Below are 20,896 nucleotides of genomic sequence, written 5' to 3' on the forward strand. Positions count from 1 at the left end.
GACAAAAAGAGAGAGAGAGAGAGAGAGTGGGTGACCTTTGACCCCCATTAGGTTACCGGTCTGAAGATTCTTGTCCTTACCTGACCCTGTGTGTGTGTGTGTGTGTGTGTGTGTGTTATAATTCAACAGTCATTTATTTCTTGTAATTTTCCTTCTCCAATCCATTTTTCTCCTCCTTGAGTTTAATGATTTTCTTCTCTATATAACTGTTTTACTTTAGTTATTTTTATCTGTATTTATAAGCTTGTAGTAGTAGTAGTAGTAGTAGTAGTAGTAGTAATAGTAATAGCAGTAATAGTAGTAGTAGTAGTAGTAGTAGTAGTAGTAGTATATATATAGAGAGAATAGGAGAATGTTGAGAAAAGAAGAAAGAATATGACAACGATGAAGATGATGATGAACTCGAAATGATGCTTGCAAAAATATATTGACTCAAAGAAGGATAATGACGAAGGTGATGATGATGATGATGATGATGATGCAAAAATAATAAACTGACGAAGGTATAAAAAAAAAAACAAGAACAAACCTTAATTGGAATGGAATGGAGAGGAAGAGAATGTGAGTAGGGGAGAAGGGAGGAGAGAGGGAGGGAGAGAGAGAGGAAGGGAGGGAGGGAAGGACAAAAGAGGAGGGAGTAGAGCAAACAGGCGTGGTCGATGACAAAACACACACACACACACACACACACACACACACACATACACACACACGGTAATTGCCCCTTCAATTAAAAGAGCAAAGCAAAGTAAAAAGAAAACAGGATAAGAGAAAGACAAAGGAAGGGAAAAAAATAGAAATTAGGGAAGAAAAATTCACAATACTTGAGGTTGATGAAAATGGCAAGCGAAGGAGAAGGAAGAAGGAGAAGGAGGAGGAGGAGGAGAACAGGGAAGGAGATAAATGGAAGGGGATGATATAAGGAGTACAAGAATGAAGAGAATGGAGGAAGAGTGGAAGAGGAGGAGGTAAAAGTCGGTGTCTGCAATACATACTTATCAAAAGGAAAATTGATTGTTTGCGATGACATATTTATTTTTCCACCACATCGCTCGGCTGTTGCTTGTTGGCGTCTTGTGGTTGAAGTTGGTTACCTCAGGTGGTTTGTGCGGCTTGCTGGCGGCTTGGATCCACCTGCCAAACCTACTGAAAGCCTTAAATAGTGCTTGTTTATGTGGGGAGTGGAAAGCTGTGAAAGGGATTGTGGTGGAGCGACTGGAGTTGTCATCATCATCATAACCATTATCATTAAAAGTAGTAGTGGTGGTGGTGGTAGTAGTGGTAGTAGTAGTAGTAGTGGTTGTAGTATGATGATAGTATAGTGTTAGCGATGATGAATGATGATGATGATTGTGGCGAAGGTGATGATGTCGGTGATGGTGAGTTTTTAGAACCGAATTTTTGTCCGAATCTCAAAACACAATACACGGATCATTAAGAGTAATAAAAATAAATAAAACTCGACAGATAATAATGGGAGGATAGACAGAAATGGGAGAGAAGCAAGGAGGAACAAAAGGAAACGCCATCACACTTACATAATATAACATTAGAAAGTTTTGTATTAAATATTTTCATAGAAAGTTGGAAAGTTTCGTTTAGTCGGCGCAACATCTGTGGTCATATGCCGGAGAGACAGAAGGGAAAACTTATATTATGTAGAGTTTTATTTGTTTTTAAATTAACTTAGTGTGGGTAATGTTTGCATGCGATTAGGAACTGAAGTCCAATTTTCTGGTACAGAGGAAGACAATGATTGTTGTTACTGATTATGTAATGGTGTACGAAGACTTTTCACACACACACACACACACACACACACACACACACACAGAGGGAGCTGGTGACGAGTTTAATCACGTCCATTTTTTTTTGTGTAGAAATATAATAATCAGATCACAAGTTGCATGATCACGTAATGTAAGAAAATACGGACAGTTTACAGTTTCACCCAACCAACGATTTTCTTACGTGGTTTTTCTGGTGATAGATGAAGTGAATTGCACGATTTTGAACCTCATTTCCGTCGCAAATGTCTACTTTTCGAGTTATGCCTATCCCCTTCCGAAAATACCGGTGTTATTTTTTTTTTATAGTAATGATAACTATACAAAATAACAACGAATTCTAAAGTTAATGATGATGATGATGGTACTAACAGGATTAACGACTACCACTTCTGCCACTCACATTACTACTACTGATACTGAAACTACTAATACAACCACTATCAGACCAGCAACCAGTAACTACTCACACGACCATTACAATGACCCAACTACCATCAACGACCATTCGCCCATCACACTACCATCATAACTATCTTCTATTACTACTACTATTACCTGTCCATATTACCATCTCAACCGTCACCCTATTTCCATATCACATCTGCTATCAATGCCAATCACAAGTATCATTATTACTATTTCTAGGACAGCAATAAATAACGGGGATTAATAACCTCCATTAACTCTTAACTGCCATCACCACCACCTTCACTACCTGACATTGCTATTACTATCGTTTCTCTCATACCCAAACCACCCCCATTACCACATATCATTAGCTTCAATACAATGCAACCGAGATCATCACCAGCAAACTTCATCATAATCCCATATAATTTCCTCTATCACCACTTTTGCCTCATATCACCATTGGTTCCAACACCACACCTCCGCTACCACCAAACCTGATGTCGCTCTACCACCATTCCAACCACACCAACAACCATCACAATCCCACCACTACCATTACCACTCTACAACCATTCCTACTACATCAACAACCAACCATCCTCACCGCTCTACCACAATTCCTACCACAGCAACAACCATCACAATCCCACCACTACCACCATTCCTACCACACCAACAACCATCACAATCCCACCACCACGATCACCACTTTCTTACCTTTGGGGCGTGGGGGGCTGGACACTCCACTGCAGCGGTCAACACTACAACATCGCATGCATCGCCGCTACGCAAGTCACACGAGGCTCGCTTCCTTCCTTTCCTTGCCGCTCAACAAGTGTTTCTCCCGTTCAGTGATCTCAGCAACACTCCAAGTTCACCCTTCAACACTACGTTACTTGGCTGTTCATTTCTCCTGTTCGTCGTGGTCGTTAATCCGTCAAGAATAAAACGTGGATCCGTAGTCGTACAGAGGAACTGGCGGTCAAAGGTTCAACGGTTCCGGTTCTCGAGTCAGGAGAACGCCACGGAGAGAAAGCACAGCGCACCGCCCCAGAACACTCTCACCTCCACACTGATGAGGAAAGAAAACGAAGCCGCTGCCCGGGGAGAGGAGGAGCTCGCCGCGGCCAACGTTCCGGACAGCGACCAATCAGAAGGCAGGAAAGTATATCACCGCCACCTGGCCGCGCCCTCTCGCCCAATGACGATCCCGGAAAGGCATTGTTTACATTCCTCAATCTCGCTCTCAGCCGCCTCTCTTCCGATTACGAGGACTTGCTTTCAAATGTTGTTATCGATAAATGGATGAAGGGAGTACGGTGGAGAGAGAGAGAGAGAGAGAGAGAGAGAGAGAGAGAGAGAGAGAGTGCCTTGCGATGTGTGTGTGTGTGTGTGTGTGTGTGTGTGTGTGTGTTTATGCTCATGACAGTGGAAAATAAAAGAAGTCGGAGAAGGAGAAATAAGAGACGATAAATACGAAGAAAATTATGAAGAAGAATATTCAGAAAAACGAAATGAAAGAGGAACAGAAGAAAAAACAGAGAGAGAGAGAGAGAGAGAGAGAGAGAGAGAGAGAGAGAGAGAGAGAGAGAGAGAGAGAGAGAGAGAGAGAGAGACCTATATCAACTCAGTCCTACAACGCATTGAATAACATACAAAAAACTTAATTCGCCAGCCGGATCACTTTTCACCTTCCCGAGAAACTTCATTTACCTGTTCCCGTCCCACCTGTCCTTTAAGGGGGAGGGGGCAGAGAGAGGTGAGAGGAGAGAGAGAGAGAGAGAGAGAGAGAGAGAGAGAGAGAGGGGAGAGAGAGAGAGATCAAGGCAGTTCAGTAGATAACTTTGGTTGCGTGAGAAAGATATCTGCTCTCTCTCTCTCTCTCTCTCTCTCTCTCTCTCTCTCTCTCTCTCTCTCTCTCTCTCTCCTTTCCCAGTCGCCTCATCATCTTCCTATTGTCAGTCCTTTCCTCCCATTCTCCCTCCTTCACATTCTCTCTTCCGAGTCATTTGCTTTCAATAACCTCTTTCCCCGAACACTCTCCTTTCCTATCCCTCCTCTGCCCGCGGACACACACACACACACACACACACACACACACACACACATGCACGCTTTTCTTTATGTATCCATGTATCTCTGTTTCTTTATCCATGTGTTTTATATTACCTTGTACGTAGTCTGCGTTTTTGTTTAGTGTATATTTTTATTCAGAGTTTTAAAGAAATGCTAGTTTTTGGACCCTTATGTAAAATAGAGATTGATTCGTTTTTTATTGTAAGTTGTGGTCAATAAATATCTATCTATCTATCTATTTCTCTATCTGTATATCCATCTATCTCAAAAAGCTTTTACCGGGAGACTTCACTGCATTAATCAGCGACGGAAGTGAAGTTCATTAGTATTTTAGTTTTTTAATATTTTTAATAATTATAAACTAACTCTAGTCGAGATTGCATTCTTATATAAGTAAATGATCATACGTGTAAATGCCTTAACAAATGCATGACATGGGTATATATAACATGGGATTAGGGAGGAAATGGAACAAGGTAACTGATCCTACCGAAATGATCAGAGGCCGAATCAGGCACCAGACTTTTTTTTTCTTTGGTTCAGAGAGAAAACAAACGTCTAGAGCAGTGTTTCATGTGGCACAGTGTTGACTCAGACAGGCAACGAATGGCTAGTCAAACCCTCTGTATGAACATGTTTCAGAATATTCCTCAGCACGTCATGAAGGAACGGATGGAAAAGTTTGGAAAGTTTCGTTTAGTCGGCGCAACATCTGTGGTCATAATTATGCCGGAGAGAGAGACAGAAGGGGAAGGAATTATAGAAGAAGGTAACAGATCCCAGGAGACGGGACACAACCCCCGATTAATACCTGGTACCCATTCACTGCTGGGTGGACAGGGGCGTAGGATATCGGAAAAGCCGCCCAAATTTTTCCACTCCGCCCGGGAATCGAACCCGGGCTCTCTCGATTGTGAGCCGAGTGTGCTAACCACTGCACCACGAAGCCCCCGCCTCTATTACAGAATGCATATAGACTCCCTCGAATCAGTACACGAATGAATGATTAAAATGCTCCAAGTATTTAGATTTTACAGCCAGAGAAGAATTAAAAACCTTAACTTACACTCGTTTCAAAGGTGTAGCCTTCGAGGAGATGCAAATGAGTTTTCTGAATAGGTTAAAGGGATTGGCAAGGGAGTTCCTGATGAAACACGTATATAAAAAAAAATAGAGAAAAGAACAAACAACAACTGATACAGATTAGATGAATTTAGGTTGAGAAACAAAATGGCAAAGAATTATGGAGAAGTACACATTCGTTCAGTCGCACTCGTGTATTATTTTGTATGACTGGAACAAACCAAAACACACATCCCCCCCACCCACACACACGCTCCCCTATCCCCACAACACACACACACACTGCCCAATCCCAACACACACCGATCCCGAAAACAGAGGCGGATCGACAAACGCCCTGGAGGCAACACAAGCAACATGGGAGCGGTGTGTTGCGGGCGTTGCGGCGGGGCTGGGACAACGCGGAGACCTGAGCCTAGAGTCTGAAGTTGTGAGCTCGAGGCGATGGGAAGGAGGCGGCCAAGGAGACGAAAGTAAAATAAAACAGTAAATAAAATAGTAAAGCTACCCCTGAAAATGACGTTTTTGGTGGGTCCCAATAGATGGCGTTGCTTCCGCACGCCCGAGGAATTACTACATACATTTTTCTAGCTTGTAAAATATATTTATTTAAGTTATGATGGAGATACAGGAAAATATTGGTACTCTTGAAAATATATAACGATACTTGCGTGATCGAAAATAAACGAACACGGCGACATCACTTCATATCGCGACTGTACAGTAACCGTGAAAGCGTCTGCCTCCCGGTTTAAACCTGAATAGATCTAACTTTCACCCATTCCTGCTAGTAATGATATTTGTTTTATTTACCCGTAAAAGTCCCTGTTTACTGCTTAAACCTATATTCATTTAACTAGCAATCATTCAACACTTTATCAACACGGCCTTCGTTAATTGATCCCCTTGAGCCCTATAAATACTTCCATCAAGTCGCCTCGCAGCCTTGGCCTTTCTAGAAAATGCAGACTGATTAAATATTTAAACATCGTTAGGTACGGCAACCTCCTTTGACTATATACGAATAATTTTCCCCAATCGTCTATGCCCAGATTCATGAGCTTGCATCCATTTTGTAACATGGGACCGAGGTGCACAGCATTACCAAGGGCGGGCATAAAAAATGTTAAGTAAAACAATAATTAAGAATAGTTTTGCGCTCCTGTTACAATCACTTCTATATTATAGTGAGTTTACAGCCTACTGAGTTTTATTCATATTTAAAACAAACTTCACGCGGCAGTTCAGTAATGAAATTCAGCAGTAGCATCCCTCATCCTTTTTAGCTTTCAAGGCATGAGAGTTGCGAAATTTCAATACAAGTGTTTGAAAGTTTTCCAACAAAATTAGTTTGAATTACACTTTCTCTGAATTATTGGCCAAATATGTTTGTGATGGATACCAATTTAAGAAGATTCAGATAGATGTTGAGCTCCTTCATGCTAGTTATTAGTAAAATGTACAGAAAAGAAAATTTCGCGTAGCTGAAATAACCTCTCGCTCTGCACAAGAACTCAGCCGTCGACAAACGTCTCACTGATAACCTGGTCGATCCAGGGCCGCGCCTTCAGCACGTCTGCGTACACCCCCGGCACGCCGAGGGTCCCACACCCGACGCCCCACGCCACCACGCCCACCTGCCGGAGAACACGAGACTTGGCAGTAAAGATGACTCGTTATAATGCACATACTTACAGGTGAACAAAAGTATTTTATATATATATATATATATATATATATATATATATATATATATATATATATATATAGAGAGATATATATATATAGAGAGAGAGAGAGAGAGAGAGAGATAATCACCTGCACGTAGCGTCGGGCGTCACTCTGCAGGCGACACGCCAGGGGGGAGCCGCCGTCCCCCGTGCAGGCGTCCTGACCCTCCTTCTGCCCCCCGGCGCAGAGGAAGCTGTCGTGCAGGGTGAAGCGAAGCCCCAGCCGCGTGCCCTGCAGGGCGGCCTGGCACTGGGCGTGGTCCACCACGGGCAGCGACACCTTCTTCATCACCTGCGGGGAGGACAGGTGTGTCTCAGCACGGCCCCTGAGGACTCGTCCGACACCCGATATACAAGTACTTATAAGACAAACCGTCTTGGAGAACCTGCTCCTGTAACTTTGTTGAGAAACACCTGGACACGCCTCACGTTCATCAGGTGTGCAGGTATGCATACAAAAGGCTCCGTGATATGTGGCAGAGTAAAGTTCTGTGCCGAGCGGCCTCTGTGTCAGGCAGTACTCGCCTGATTTTGGTTGAAACACCTGCACAGACTTCACTTGTACCACATCCTTCGATGAAGAGGTTTGCATGACAGTGCCGGGTATCAAGACACATCTCCTTCAGGCATCGACCTCTATTTTGGCCTCTTTTTTTTTTTTCTTTTGCCGGGGCAGCCTTTAGTGTTTTTTTTGTTGATGTTTTTGTTTTGTTTTTTGCGCTTGAGCTGCCTCTCGTTGTAAAAAAAAATCAATAGAAAACTCAACAAACTCGTCACTCTCGTGCAAGCTTCTTCAAGGAAAGGCGTCGTACGGGTGCGGGGTGTGCAGGAGTTTCAACCAAAATTACGCGAGGACTGCCGGACTTGAGGCCGCTCGGCACAGGCTTTTATTCTGCCACATATAACGAAGCGTTTTGTACGTGTACCTGCACACCTGATGAAGGGGAGGCGTGTGCAGGTGTTGCTCAACACAGTCACAGGAGCACTACCTGAAGGAGCGTTGCTGAGCACACTGAGATTCTGAAGGACCCTGTCATCATCACGATATTGTTTTAACACATGAAAACTGAGGTGTGCGCAGGTGGTACCATAAAATACAGACCATGCAAAGACCTTCCGCGCATTCGCCTTCTCGTCAGCACGCAAAACTAGTGTACGACATTTTTCCCCATGGACATTTTCCCCCTGACAAATTCCCCTCCGGACATTTTCCCCTCCAGACCATTTCCCCTTCGGACATTTTCCCGCTGACTAATTCCCCCATGGATATATCCCCTCCGGACCCCCCCCCCCCCCCTTTATAAAACAAGTTACTCAGGTGCCCCGGTGCTAGTTAAGTTTTGGGATGGTAGTTCATACACAGACAGTTTCCTAACAAAGGTCGTTCACTTTCATAACTCGGCTCGTTCACTTTCATAACTCAGCTCGTTCACTTTCATAACTCAGCATGTCAGGTACGCGCGGGTGGTTCTTAGCGGATCTCCTTCAGGTCTGACACAGCTCGGGTAGGTAACTCCTGTTAGGTCGTTAGGTGCCACGTTCGACAAGCCACAATTTGATTTTGGTACCTCTTTAGAGAAGCAATTTCAACAATGGAAAATATCTTCGTTACCTGCAATAACATGAAAAAAAAGAGTATAAAAGTAAAGCTGGCATGCACGAGATTCTAATACACTGCAATCAAACATTATCATTTGTTTCATTACTCAACTTCGACGCACGTCATTCTCGTATCTAAAATACTGTGGACGGCAGGGTTGTGTGAAGGACTGATGGGGGCACAAAAGGTTGCCTACCTCCACAGTTTAAACAAACAGGAACTCACCTTCTGGAAATTGCTTTTGTCATCGAAGTCCTTCGTGCCCCAGCCTGACACGACACACTCATCGCCTGCGTAGTCCAGATGAGAGGGCGGAAAGCAGATGGTGTTAACGGTGGCGCCGAGCACCGCTGGTCGGTCCAGCAGCAGCAGCGCCACGTCATAGTGTTGGTACACATTGTGATACTGCGGGTGGATCACAATTCGCTCCACCTTGAATTCCTGGTAAGGAACTACTTCTATCTCAGTGTCCAAGTTCCACTCCCCGAGGCGAACCCTCAGTTGCTGGGCGGAGAATCTTTGAAAACAAGTAGAAGCAAGTTTAAACAAAGGAAAGCATATTAATGAAGATTCAGAATCTATTCTTGTCAGCTATGTTTTGCTTTTTCCCGATGTTTACCATATGAGATACAGTAGTCTAGAGGCGAGCATGCAGGGTAATCCTAGGCCCTGCTTGCAACACACGCGACGCAGCCCTCACCACCTTGGTTTTATCCAGTCCTGGGACTGTCGAGTCTCTGTGACGGACACCGCGATGCCCTCACAAACTTTGGCGAGGGTCTGCAGCACCACCTCCTGAGACAACCTCTCCCGCCCACTTCACCACGCATCACAACAAACTCACCCCCCCTCAGTGCGATGCCTTCATGGTGTGCAGTGTTAACCGAAGTGTTTGTAGTGTTTGTCCGGCTACTGACATGGACTTATTAGCGTCATCTGCCGACATCTGCCCCGTCTTGCCGCCATCACACTGCATTCCACTCATTGCCAACCTCATACCCCCATCAACTCCTCTGTTCCACAAATCAACGACCAACGACACCCTTAATTTTGTACTTGTTTTGGTAAGTTTTTTTCCGGTAATTGTAACCTCTAAATCCCAGGCTAACGGTTGCCAAGCCGTAGTAGTCATTGTAAAGGTAAGGTAAAGTTGGGGGCATACGCTGTAGCAGCGCGTGGCCTCGGTGCTCATCTCCGTTACATTGGTCCTTGAGCCTGTGGTGGGAGGGAGCCCCATTACCCCGGGACACAGGGCCAGTGTGACATCCGGGTTACCACAGTTTACCTTCCCCAGGTTTCCCCAGGTACTCATTTATCGACCAGCCCGAAAGGGAGGATGAACAGCTGGGTGAGCTGCACGCCGACTGCCCGGGCCGGGATTCGAACCCGGGCCCGCGGAGTAGTAGCCAGGCGCGCTGACCACCAGACCACGGAGGCTTAATCGTTGTCATCACTATTATAATCACCATTACTTTTTGTTACAACATGCGCACAAGTCACACATGCACACCTACCCCAGCACAGCGTGGGCCACGGTCAGCACGGCCTGTGGGTGTATCAATGACCCGCCCGCTGTGAATATAAAAACTTCAAGCGACTCAATGGCCTGTGTAGAGAATACGAGGGCCGTCCACGGGAACTCTCCGAACTGGGTCTGTTGGTCCTGCGAGACACCGAAGGAGGAGAGTTAATTAGGGATCAGTTCAGAGTATATGAGAGGGTGAGAACTCCTGTGATTATGATTGATATTTTCTTTATTCCAAAGAGTAAAGAAGATAACCGATATAATAATCCTAAAACGTTATGGAAGGAGACTTGTTACAAACTGTGTTACCAGTTGTAAGATGAGAGGTTAGATGATTGTAAAAAAAGAATAAACATATAAAATAACACGGAAAAGCTCTTTCCATATAAATCTTGAAGCAACTTCTTGATGGCTGGTCCTGCATATGTCGGGAAACATAGCAAGGGCGATCCATGTGTTCATGTAAAGAATGTTACGCTCACCTCGAAGCCAACGAAGGTGTTGCCGACCCCCAGGGTGTTCCTCTCGCCGCAGAGGGGAGTGACGTGCGGCACGGCGGGGGGCGGGGCGCTGACATCCACATCGGTGCAGCACACCTCCTCGGGGGCCCCGCAGCCAAGGTTACTCCGTAGGTCAAGGGCGAAGGACGAGAGACTGTCGCCCTCCACGACTGAAACATGGTGTGTGTGCGTGTGTGTGTGTGTGTGTGTGTGTGTGTGTGATTTCAATCAATTGTAACCTCTCTCTCTCTCTCTCTCTCTCTCTCTCTCTCTCTCTCTCTCTCTCTCTCTCTCTCTCTCTCTCTCTCTCTCACACACACACACACACACACACACACACACACACACACACCTGTGGCCACATGCTGGTCCCTACACTGCCACAAGGGTACACAGGAGCAGGGAGGTGACGGGGAGGAGGAGGGAAAACAGCTACTTCCGTCCTGCCCAGCGATATCAGCTTCTAGGATACACGCGAACGTGGCCTCGGTGAACAGTTGCCTTTTGTGGCGAGAGAAACTCTGGGAGGAGGAGGAGGAGGAGGAGGAGGAGGGAAATGGATGAGGAAACACCAATTCCTCCACCAAAACCATCACCACCACCAACAATAACACTACTTGGCAATGGATTGATGAAGGCATGACTTGCTGAAATGGGAAAAAAAAGAGGTTTGTAAGTAATGCTTGTGTGTGAGGACTCTCCCCCCGCCTCCCACACACACATTTATTATTTGATATTTCACGCGCCTCTGAGTTATTCTACGGAAAACTCACAACTGTAGGTGATGTCTGAATAGTAATGCTCTCGGCTTCTTGCAAACCGATGATAAATATAATACTAAGCTCCATTTTCATAGTTATTTTTTTCTCTATTTCCCGCTTTTTTCTCACTTTTAGAGGAATTTACTGTTTTTTGGTCGCGGGTAACTATTATTTCCCTTTTCTTGTTCACGGATATACTTTTCATAATTTTTTGGTTCACGTAAATTATCTTACTTTTCTTTTATTTCAACTTTCCCATAATGTTGCAGTGTTCGTGAAAATATTTTTACTTCTATTTTGTCGACCTTGACCAGACTCTTACCGTCTCAAGTAAATCCTGAACAGCTGAATAAAAAGGCTGAGTACGACAATCTGGCAACGTTGAGGCTGTAGACTTCGTGACCTTTCATATTTATCTATTTGTGTATATTTCATGGCGGCAAAACTTTCATTACTAGTTTCATATTTACTAGTGACACGAATATGTGACTTTTTCACAATAGAACTCCACTCAAAAAAGTGAATCAGACACCACAGAAATATTACCAGTGTGTGTATGAATGAATACAAAGATAAGCCCATACTTTGATTTAACTCTAGGATGTCTCGTGGATCATTAATAAATAAAAACAAAATATATGGATAGGCTACTCTTTAGCCCGTTACCGGCCATGGCTGCCAATAAACTCCCTCCGCCAAGTTTGTACCCGCCATTTGGTGATTGTCAGGTACGCCTTTTGAGACCACACACACACACACACACACACACACACACACACACACACACTGTAACAAACAAACAGCCAGGCAAATAAACGAACACACACACACACACACACACACACACACACAAACAAACAGGCAGGCAAATAAACGAACAAGCACACACACACACACACACACACACACACACACACACACACACACACACTGTAACAAACAAACAGCCAGGCAAATAAAGGAACAAGCGACCTAGCCACAACACGAATAATAAGTAAGTGGAAGACGCGTTTGGAATGCTAGTAGAGGCGGAAGGACACAGACGAGGCAGAGGTTTTGCAGAGATGAGCAAGGAATACAACAGTCAGTGAACAGGAGGAAAGGAATTTAATCCCAAGCCTATATGCCCCTGACACCCGACACCTGCATACGTTTTTCAGTCTGGGTCAGCAACAGGGATACACAAGGCGATGACACTACAAGAGGACAGACGGCCTTCACATGGCAGCTCCTGAAGATGGGCTGTTACCAAATCCCTTTCCCGTTCATAAATACAACTTACCTCCAATTAAAATTACCAATTGTGTTTACCTCAACTAAACACACACTCACATTGTTTCACTCATTCACCACCAAGTTCGTAGAGCAGTTTTTGCCTATTTCCTTCCTGAACTTGATTTTTTCCAATTTATTCCCGTTACTGCAAGTTCTCACATTGATATCAGTATGTCTAATTATTTAATCCAAATTGCCCTTGATAAACCCCTTAACCCATTAATTTACTTCGGTTAAATCCCCAAGTCGCCTACGTCTTTTCAAAGCATGTTAGTTAGGTCGTACTCGACTTTCTCTGTATGGTAATTTTTTTAAGTCTTTGGATAATTTTAGTCATTCTTTCCTGCATTGTTTCAAGGGTATCTGTATCCTTCCTGTGATAAGGACACCAGAACTGAAAACTATAACCCAAGTGAGGCCTGACTAGACCCACATATAATTTTAGGATAACTTGTGAGCTCCAGTTGCTTAAGGGACTATTACACTGGGCAAATTTTCATTGGAATCTTCAGCCTAACCACGATTTCCGCTGGCGTGGTTCTCATATTTCCGTGGTTTTCTGACGTGTCCACGATCTTCCAAAGCTACGGTAGATTTCACTGAAGGACGACGGTATTGCTCACCATCATCATCAGCAATAACAGGAAACAATTGAGAACCACGCCAGCGGAAATCGTAGTTTGACTGAAGATCCACGGAAAATTTGACGAGTGTAATAACCCTTTTACCTTCTCGAAATAAAACGAGGTCTCCAAATCTGCCAAGGGTTATAGATAAACATAGAAAATCACCTATATTTCTACAATATATATTTGTGACTACTGCAGGAATACCACAACTATATGTTCAGTTCACTTTCCAAGATTTTCGCCAAGTCCTGAAAGCACTTACATAAGCACTTCGAAGCACCCGTAGTCACATCCTGCTACTCAAATTTAGTCACCTTCGGCTTTTTTTTTTTCTTTTTTTGTCGTGATAAAACCCTTACTTCACACGCACACGCCTGCCCCACTGATGTTCCCGACACTGGTTATGGCGCTCGCGAACTCGCTCTTATATACCCAATCAAATATACAACAAATACAAACACGATAATGCTAAATCTTCCCGTTCGTTCACACATCAGAAACTCATTAAGCCTTCTACACCCTGAACCTCTAGTATACTGGCCTCTATCTTCATTACTTACTGACGCGGAGTTGAAGAAAATGAAAAAAAAGATAGATGGATTGAAAACTTACCCATAAAATTCCGGGGTATAAGAAAGAAATCACATGAAAACGACGAAGAATTATGATACGCTACCCGAATCCCCTTCCCCTATGCAGCCCCGTGGCCAGGCTTGCCAACACACCGCCGACCCTGAATGGCAATGAGTGTGGGAAGGAGGACTTAAGGACTAACCTATCCCCTTAACCGCGTTCCTATCACGGGGAGGAAGAACGGAAGGAGGGACTGGGGGATAGCTGGACAGGAGAATGCTTTCTAGTTGAGGAGCTCCTGAAGGAAAGGGAAACAATGGAAAGAGGGTTGGCTTGGCGCTGTATGTCACCTGCCCTACACCTGTCCCGTGACCTTGTTCGTGGTGTTGCAGTTGTCGTACGGACATCTCGTACTCTTGAGCCTCGTCCTGTAACCCCGGACTAACACTACAGACATGATTAAATAAATAGGCAACAAAACTACGTCCAGAACTAAAGCGTGGAAATCGTATTAGAATTGCTAACGAGTATCCAGGATTGTCCAAAAAGCAAGGCAGCCTGAACACGACCATATTTGCCGAACCCGCGCATGCCGCCACTCAACCGCTGCCCATCCCCCCCACACACAAGGAGATTTTAGTGTAGGGGTTAGAACGTTTTGCTCACACACCAGAGTTACCAGACGTCCCGTGTTCGATTACTGGCAAAGTGGACCGAATGAGCAACTTCTTTAATACGTGGCACCTATGCAACCAGCAGTGAATGGATATCGGGGTGTCAAGCGAGGGATGTGTCCCGCCTCCCAGGTGTATAGATGGGTGCGAGGTAAGGTTTCAGGCTTTCGCGCAGATCCGTCACAAGAACCCTTAGCTCATTTGGGGAGTGTACTGACTGGCGATCACTAGTTCAGCGCCAGGCCAAAATTGGAGTCTGGTATTTCTATTTTTTCATTGATAACTTGGTCGATCCAGGGCCGCGCCTTCAGCACGTCTGCGTACACAACCGGCAAGCCGAGGGACCCACACGCGACGCCCCACGCCACCACGCCCACCTGCAGGAGAACAACACGAGACTTGGCAATAGAGATGGCTCGTCATAATGCACATAGTTACAGTTCCCATGACTCCAATTCTTTCAAGAGGGGAGCATCAATGCACCTTTCAAACCATAATATAGTCAATACTCTTTCAGAATCATCTACTTCTTTTCGTTTTGGGAAGTAGTTTTGCGAGATTTGTTCTCGATTTTTTGGTTTGCCGTTGACTGTTTCCTCTGGTATCAAAAAATAAGTTAGCAGAGATATAAGATATTAAGAGAAAGAACAAAAAAGAAAAAAAAAACAATCACCTGCACGTAGCGTTGGGCGTCACTCTGCAGACGACACGCCAGGGGGGAGCCGCCGTCCCCCTTGCAGGCGTTCTGACCCTCCTCCTGACCCCCGGCGCAGAGGAAGCTGTCGTGCAGATTAAAGCGAGGCCCCAGACGTGTGCCCTGCAGGGCGGCCTGGCACTGGACGTGGTCCATCACGGGCAGCGACACCTTCTTCATCACCTGCGGGGGAGGACAGGTGTGGGTAAAACTGAAGAACAACTACTTCTCCCCCTCCATCATTCCAGCCCCACCACCTACCCCTCAAAACAAGCCTGGGGCCATGTGGAGAAGCGGGGTTCTGAGGGGGAAGGCAAAATTACTGAAAAAAGGGCTTCCAAAATTTTCCTTAAAAATCTCTAAAATAGGGAAAATTTCCTAGTCTCGAAAGTAAGGAAAGTCCCTAACGTATACTCTTGTAACCTATTCCAACATAACCTAGCAGCCGCCGCAGCCAGTCTGTTGACGTGTGTCGGGCATGTAATTGGATGGTCAGCCTAGAGGGACCCCCCACCCCCCACCGTCCCCCAAATCCGTCCCGCGCTGCGTAATTTTCGACGGCCCACACCGCGTGTCGAATATATTTTAATTACCCCAACCTAACTTTACATAACCTTCTAACGATGGGGCTTTCCCCCCTCGACCCCCCTGTGCTAAGGAGGGCGCCCTGTCTGCCCGACTTGTCAGTCCCACACTTGACACTCAACAGCCAAGGCGGCGTTATATTTTTCCTAACTTGGGGAAATTTCCCCGTGTTGAAAGCAACCTGCCGTGAGAGGAAACAAGTATTTGAAAACTACAACCCCAATTAAGCCTATCATTCCAGACATTAAATTTTTTTTTTTTTTATCACTATATATACGTGCCAAAGATGAGGTGCGCTGGTGTGTTACATGTACCATGTACTCCTGAGCCAGGGCCACGTGAACTCTTCTACGCTACACCATCAACACTTACCCTCTGGAATCTGCTTTTCTCATCCAAGTTATTTTTTCCCCAGCCAGAGATGACGCAATCATCGCTCACGTAGTCCTGAAGTTTGGACGGAAGGCAGATGGTGTTAACAGTGGCGCCGAGCACCGCGGGTCGGTCCAGCACCAGCAGCGCCACGTCGTAGTGTTGCTTCACCTTGTGGTAGTCGGGGTGGAGCAGCACCTCCTTCACTCTAATTTCCTGGTGAGGCACCGCCTCCGTCTTCTCCGCCAAGTTCCACTCCCCGAGACGAACCATCAGTTGATCGGCAGTGAAGCTTTTGTTTCGAGGATAATGGTAGAGAACAAGGGAAATTAAATGTTACCATACAGTAAAACGTTCGAGAAAATAAAAACATAAGAAGTCTGCAATATGCCTGTCGGTATAAGTAACTTAAAATCACACGTCACACCTATGCGTGAATTATAACCTTCATGACAAAGATCTAACCGTTTCTAGAGGGAATCTATCGAACAGGAAGTGTCTTGTAATACCGACCTGTGTCTTGATGATCGCTACAACCAAACCACCTTCGAACTTGTACTGTACTGCGAATACTCTTACTATTATTAGTTAAGACCAAGTCTAACATATGGCACCTTTGGTGAACTAAGTCATTGTTTATTACAGGAAATCTCTTGTAATATCTTAAAAAGTCCTCTATTTCTAGATTGCTCACTGTGCTGTCCCGATCTACGTCCCTAAAAGCTAATATTTTATGTCTCATATTTCAGACATGATTTTCCACACGCTTCCTAGTAATCACATGCAGTAATGAGCGTCAAACCATTTCAATCGTCCGTTGAGGCGTTGGCTTCCGCGGGTCCTTTCCTCCCCTCTGCTCTGCCACACAGTCCCAACACCTATCTCTTCCTCTCATATGTAGCCTATAGGTAACATATGAGGGGAGAAAATAGGTGTTGAGATTGTGTGGCAGAGCAGAGGGGAGGAAAGGACACCCGGAAGCCAACGCCTCAACGGACTATTTGAATGGTTCCTGTATACTCTCTCTCTCTCTCTCTCTCTCTCTCTCTCTCTCTCTCTCTCTCTCTCTCTCTCTCTCTCTCTCTCTCTCTCTCTCTCTCTCTCTCTCTCTCTCTCTCTCTCTCTCTCTCTCTCTCTCTCTCTCTCTCTCTCTCTCTCTCTCTCTCTCTCTCTCTCTCTCTCTCTCTCTCTCTCTCTCTCTCTCTCTCTCTCTCTCTCTCTCTCTCTCTCTCTCTCTCTCTCTCTCTCTCTCTCTCTCTCTCTCTCTCTCTCTCTCTCTCTCTCTCTCTCTCTCTCTCTCTCTCTCTCTCTCTCTCTCTCTCTCTCTCTCTCTCTCTCTCTCTCTCTCTCTCTCTCTCTCTCTCTCTCTCTCTCTCTCTCTCTCTCTAGAGTGTGCCGCGGAGAGAACCACCTGTGGGTGAATCAGGGATCCTGCAGCAGCGTACAGAGGCGATTCAGATGGACCAAAACCACGAGCCGAGACGATGGCAGCGGTCCAAGGAAACTCTCCGAACCGAGACTGTTCGTCCTGTTTGGGAGAGGAGAGCTGAGGGCGAGACGGAGTGAGGGGAAAGAGGAGGATCTGTGTAAGGTGGGAGTAAAGGACAACAATGCGTGATGGCTGGGTGAAGGATGTAGGCGATGATGTAGGGACGGAGGATGAAAGTCACACTCACCTCGAAGCCAAGGATGGTGCTGTCGTTCCTCTCACCGCACAGTGGACTGACAGGTGGCGGGGCGGGGGGCGGGACGCTGAAATCCACCAGCACGCAGCACACTTTTTGAGGGTCGCCGTTGCAGCCGATGTTACTTCGCAAGTCCAGGACGGAGGACGAGAGACTGCCGCCCTCCGCCTCCGCTGTTACGGGACGGTGATTAGGCACAAATATGCGTTTTACTTACATTTTTGACATTCATCTCACTTGCTAAGTATTTGAATGTAAACAATGATAGGGTCTACAGCGATCTATATTTGCGATATGCGGAAATATTGTAAATGTTACCATATCACTTGTTTTATCTTTTACACACACACACACACACACACACACACACACACACACACTCCCACTCCCACTCTGTGTGTGTGTGTGTGTGTGTGTGTGTGTGTGTGTGTACATACGTTTGGAGACGTCATCGTCCTTGCATTGCCAGTAGGGGACGCAGTCGCAGGAAGGCGCCCGGACCACGTCAGGGTTTGATTCTGGTAGGGGATTCGGGCCCTTTGGTTGAGGAAGAGGGGAGGAGGTACAGGAGCTGCCGTCTCTCCCTTGATCATTTGCATTCAGGAGACATAACAGAATTTCGTCATTCAAATGATCAACAAGGGTTGCGGAGGAGGAGGGGAAAGAGGGCTTACAAATGGTCTCGTCCGTCCCCGCAAAAGCAGCCTTTAGCACACACAAAAGAGAATCCTTACTCATGCTTTCTAGCTTCAAGGAGGAAAAAGATGGAGAAAAGTTGTTACAGAAGCTCTCGTCCATCGCTTTAACAGCAGCCTTCAACGTACATAATGGCGTTTTATTACTGGTGTGTTCTTGCTTCACAGGGATGGGGGTGGAAGAAGGGTTAGGGGGGATACAGTGGCTTTCGTTTCCCTCATTCAACAATAAACAAGAAACTAATTCATCGCTAATGTCTTCTGGCTGCCTCCTCTCTCTCCCGAAGGTCATTGCAGAGGATGGGAAGGAAGGGAAAGTTGGTTGGGGGAGAGCCATCACCCACACCACCATTCCCAACAGCAGGAATACCTCTCCCCACACCGATGGAGGCATTATTAGTCTGTGGAGAGAAAAAATGCATTATGTACTGTTCACGTTCACCCCCCCCCCCCACACCCACACCCACACACACACACACATACACACACAAGGGTAATGGATTTAATGGCTGGGAAGGTTGCATTAACGGGAAGAGGAGAGTGAAGGGATGATGGGGTAGAAGGGGACGTAGAATTGACACATGAGGGCAGCGTGAAAGTAAGGTATGGGTAGGCGGTGGCTGAGTGGTTAGCGTGCGGGCCCTGCATTCACCGCGTGCTGGACAATGAGGGTTCGAATCCCCACGCTACCACCTGGGATTTTTCAGTCACCGCTGAGTGGCCTAAGACTACCCACATGCTGTCCTGAAGACCACCTATCAACCCGGACTCTAGAAGAAACCGTCCAAGTGAATCAAGAATGAGTTCCGGGGGGCAGCATGAGCCAAGGATAAATGGCGCCACTATAAAAATTGCCTGCGCCATGACGGGCTGGACCGACCACCAGGCCCCCTGAAGAAACCCTAACGGCGCTATAGGCGAGCACATAAAAAAGAAAAAAGTATAAGTTGGACATGAGAGAAGGGTACAGGAGCTGAATAGGATGCCAAAGGTTTCCACGAAGGGTTGAGGAGCAGGGACATGTAAACAGCGGGGAGATAAATAAAAGAGAAAGGAGAGATGAGACTATGAGAAATTACAGTAAAAAAGAAAGGAGAGAAGTGGAGAAAATAAAACAATGGATGGGAAGTGAAATAATTAGTTGTAAGTATTGATATTAAAAATGGAAGGATAGAGAGAATAGGAGTCAGACGAGAAAATAATATACTGTAAGATGGGAAGATGGTGAATAATGGAGGACAGAGATGAGAAAGAAAATTATTTATGCCAATATATTAGGGAGAAGGAATGTTGCCGGTCAAGGGGATCTATACATACAAAAGCCCCCACCACTCACCATCGTCCCAACAAGACATCCTTCCACTAACACCCAAACACCACCTCAAAAGTCGCTCACTGATTAGAAAGAAAAATAATCACAATTGGTAACCCCACCTTATTCAGACCTACAAACTTTCACTTTCATCACTACACAACACCTTGCTACATTCCTCATTCTTTATACTTCTTTTTCACCTTCTGTCTGCATAGTCCTGCCTTCATTTCCACCTCGCAAAGAGAACATCGCAACCTCCAGCAACTGCACATTTACGCAGGTCTTAAGACATATCTGGAAGAGTCGTGGATAGTTGTCTTCGGCACCGTCCTCTCTTGGCCTACCATCTTCCCCGAGGTCACAAATAAGTTCTTTACATAAGGGTACATCTTTCCCCATTGCCTCGTAGTCTTTCTTTAACTTCTCTTGATCATCATAAAATCATTGCAACGTGTTATCAGTTTATGCAAGTTGAAATTTCCCGCCATTTTCTCCACCCATCACGACACAACCCACTCCTCTCAAGATGAGCGAGGAAAGCCAAACACAGAACCCTCCTGAAGGAAGAGCGGAGGAGTTTGAGTCACCCTCTCCTTTACCTGGTGGTGTCCAAGGATCAACTACCAGCTCGACGACCTTGCACATGCCCACCACCAACATCAGCATCCCTGTGTAGAGAAGAGGTTGCCAGCGCGTATCTGTTGTTACATAACTACCCGTCCAATGTTTTTTTCCCATATCGCAGGTGCGTACACTGGGTGAATGCACCTCCCCATAAACTGTGAACTCTTCAGGATTCTTTTGGAGCTTTAGAGATAATTATCGGCATGCAGAGTTGCAGAATCCGTCAGGCTTCCATCTTTGCTCCTAGTCCCATCGAAGAGAAAACTATTTTTTTTGTTGTTCATGAGGATCTCGAACTG

The 20,896-nt window shown here is 45.7% G+C and overlaps 3 protein-coding genes across 5 annotated transcripts in view; all 3 read right to left on the minus strand.

The window, feature by feature from the left end:
* LOC126988248 (uncharacterized) overlaps positions 1-3,312 on the minus strand; it is a 258,524-nt gene extending 255,212 nt beyond the window's left edge. Inside the window, exon 1 of one of the 3 annotated variants that reach the window (XM_050846294.1) lies at positions 2,919-3,312. The gene's annotated coding sequence lies outside the window, so the exon portion shown is untranslated. The remainder of the gene's footprint in view (positions 1-2,918) is intronic. The other 2 variants (XM_050846292.1, XM_050846293.1) reach the window with 2 other exon arrangements.
* A 2,637-nt stretch (positions 3,313-5,949) lies between these two features.
* LOC126988300 (phenoloxidase-activating factor 2-like) lies at positions 5,950-12,149 on the minus strand. Its single transcript, XM_050846362.1, has 6 exons — positions 12,143-12,149; positions 10,698-10,930; positions 10,205-10,353; positions 8,916-9,207; positions 7,179-7,382; positions 5,950-6,997 (listed from the first exon to the last, which is right to left on the minus strand). Exons 1-6 carry the CDS (start codon positions 12,147-12,149, stop codon positions 6,875-6,877), a joined length of 1,008 nt encoding a protein of 335 aa, XP_050702319.1. The 3' UTR covers positions 5,950-6,874.
* Positions 12,150-13,545: 1,396 nt separating this feature from the next.
* Positions 13,546-20,896, minus strand: part of LOC126988249 (phenoloxidase-activating factor 2-like) — a 154,081-nt gene continuing 146,730 nt past the window's right edge. Inside the window, exons 7-8 of the mRNA XM_050846299.1 lie at positions 15,301-15,504; positions 13,546-15,004 (exon numbers count right to left, since the gene is read on the minus strand). Coding sequence (XP_050702256.1) covers positions 14,855-15,004; positions 15,301-15,504 — 354 coding nt within the window. The 3' untranslated portion in view covers positions 13,546-14,854. The remainder of the gene's footprint in view (positions 15,005-15,300; positions 15,505-20,896) is intronic.

This window comes from Eriocheir sinensis, chromosome 68 (genome assembly GCF_024679095.1).
Source record: "Eriocheir sinensis breed Jianghai 21 chromosome 68, ASM2467909v1, whole genome shotgun sequence".
Taxonomy (NCBI): Eukaryota; Metazoa; Arthropoda; class Malacostraca; order Decapoda; family Varunidae; genus Eriocheir; species Eriocheir sinensis.

Bases quoted from the DNA above. Each gene is read 5' to 3' on its own strand.
- LOC126988300 (XM_050846362.1), bottom strand. The intron at 10,354-10,697 runs GTGAGCGTAACA...GGTGTCTCGCAG, and splicing joins ACACCTTCGTTGGCTTCGAG to GACCAACAGACCCAGTTCGG. The intron at 9,208-10,204 runs GTAGGTGTGCAT...TTGTTTTCAAAG, and splicing joins GTGGCCCACGCTGTGCTGGG to ATTCTCCGCCCAGCAACTGA.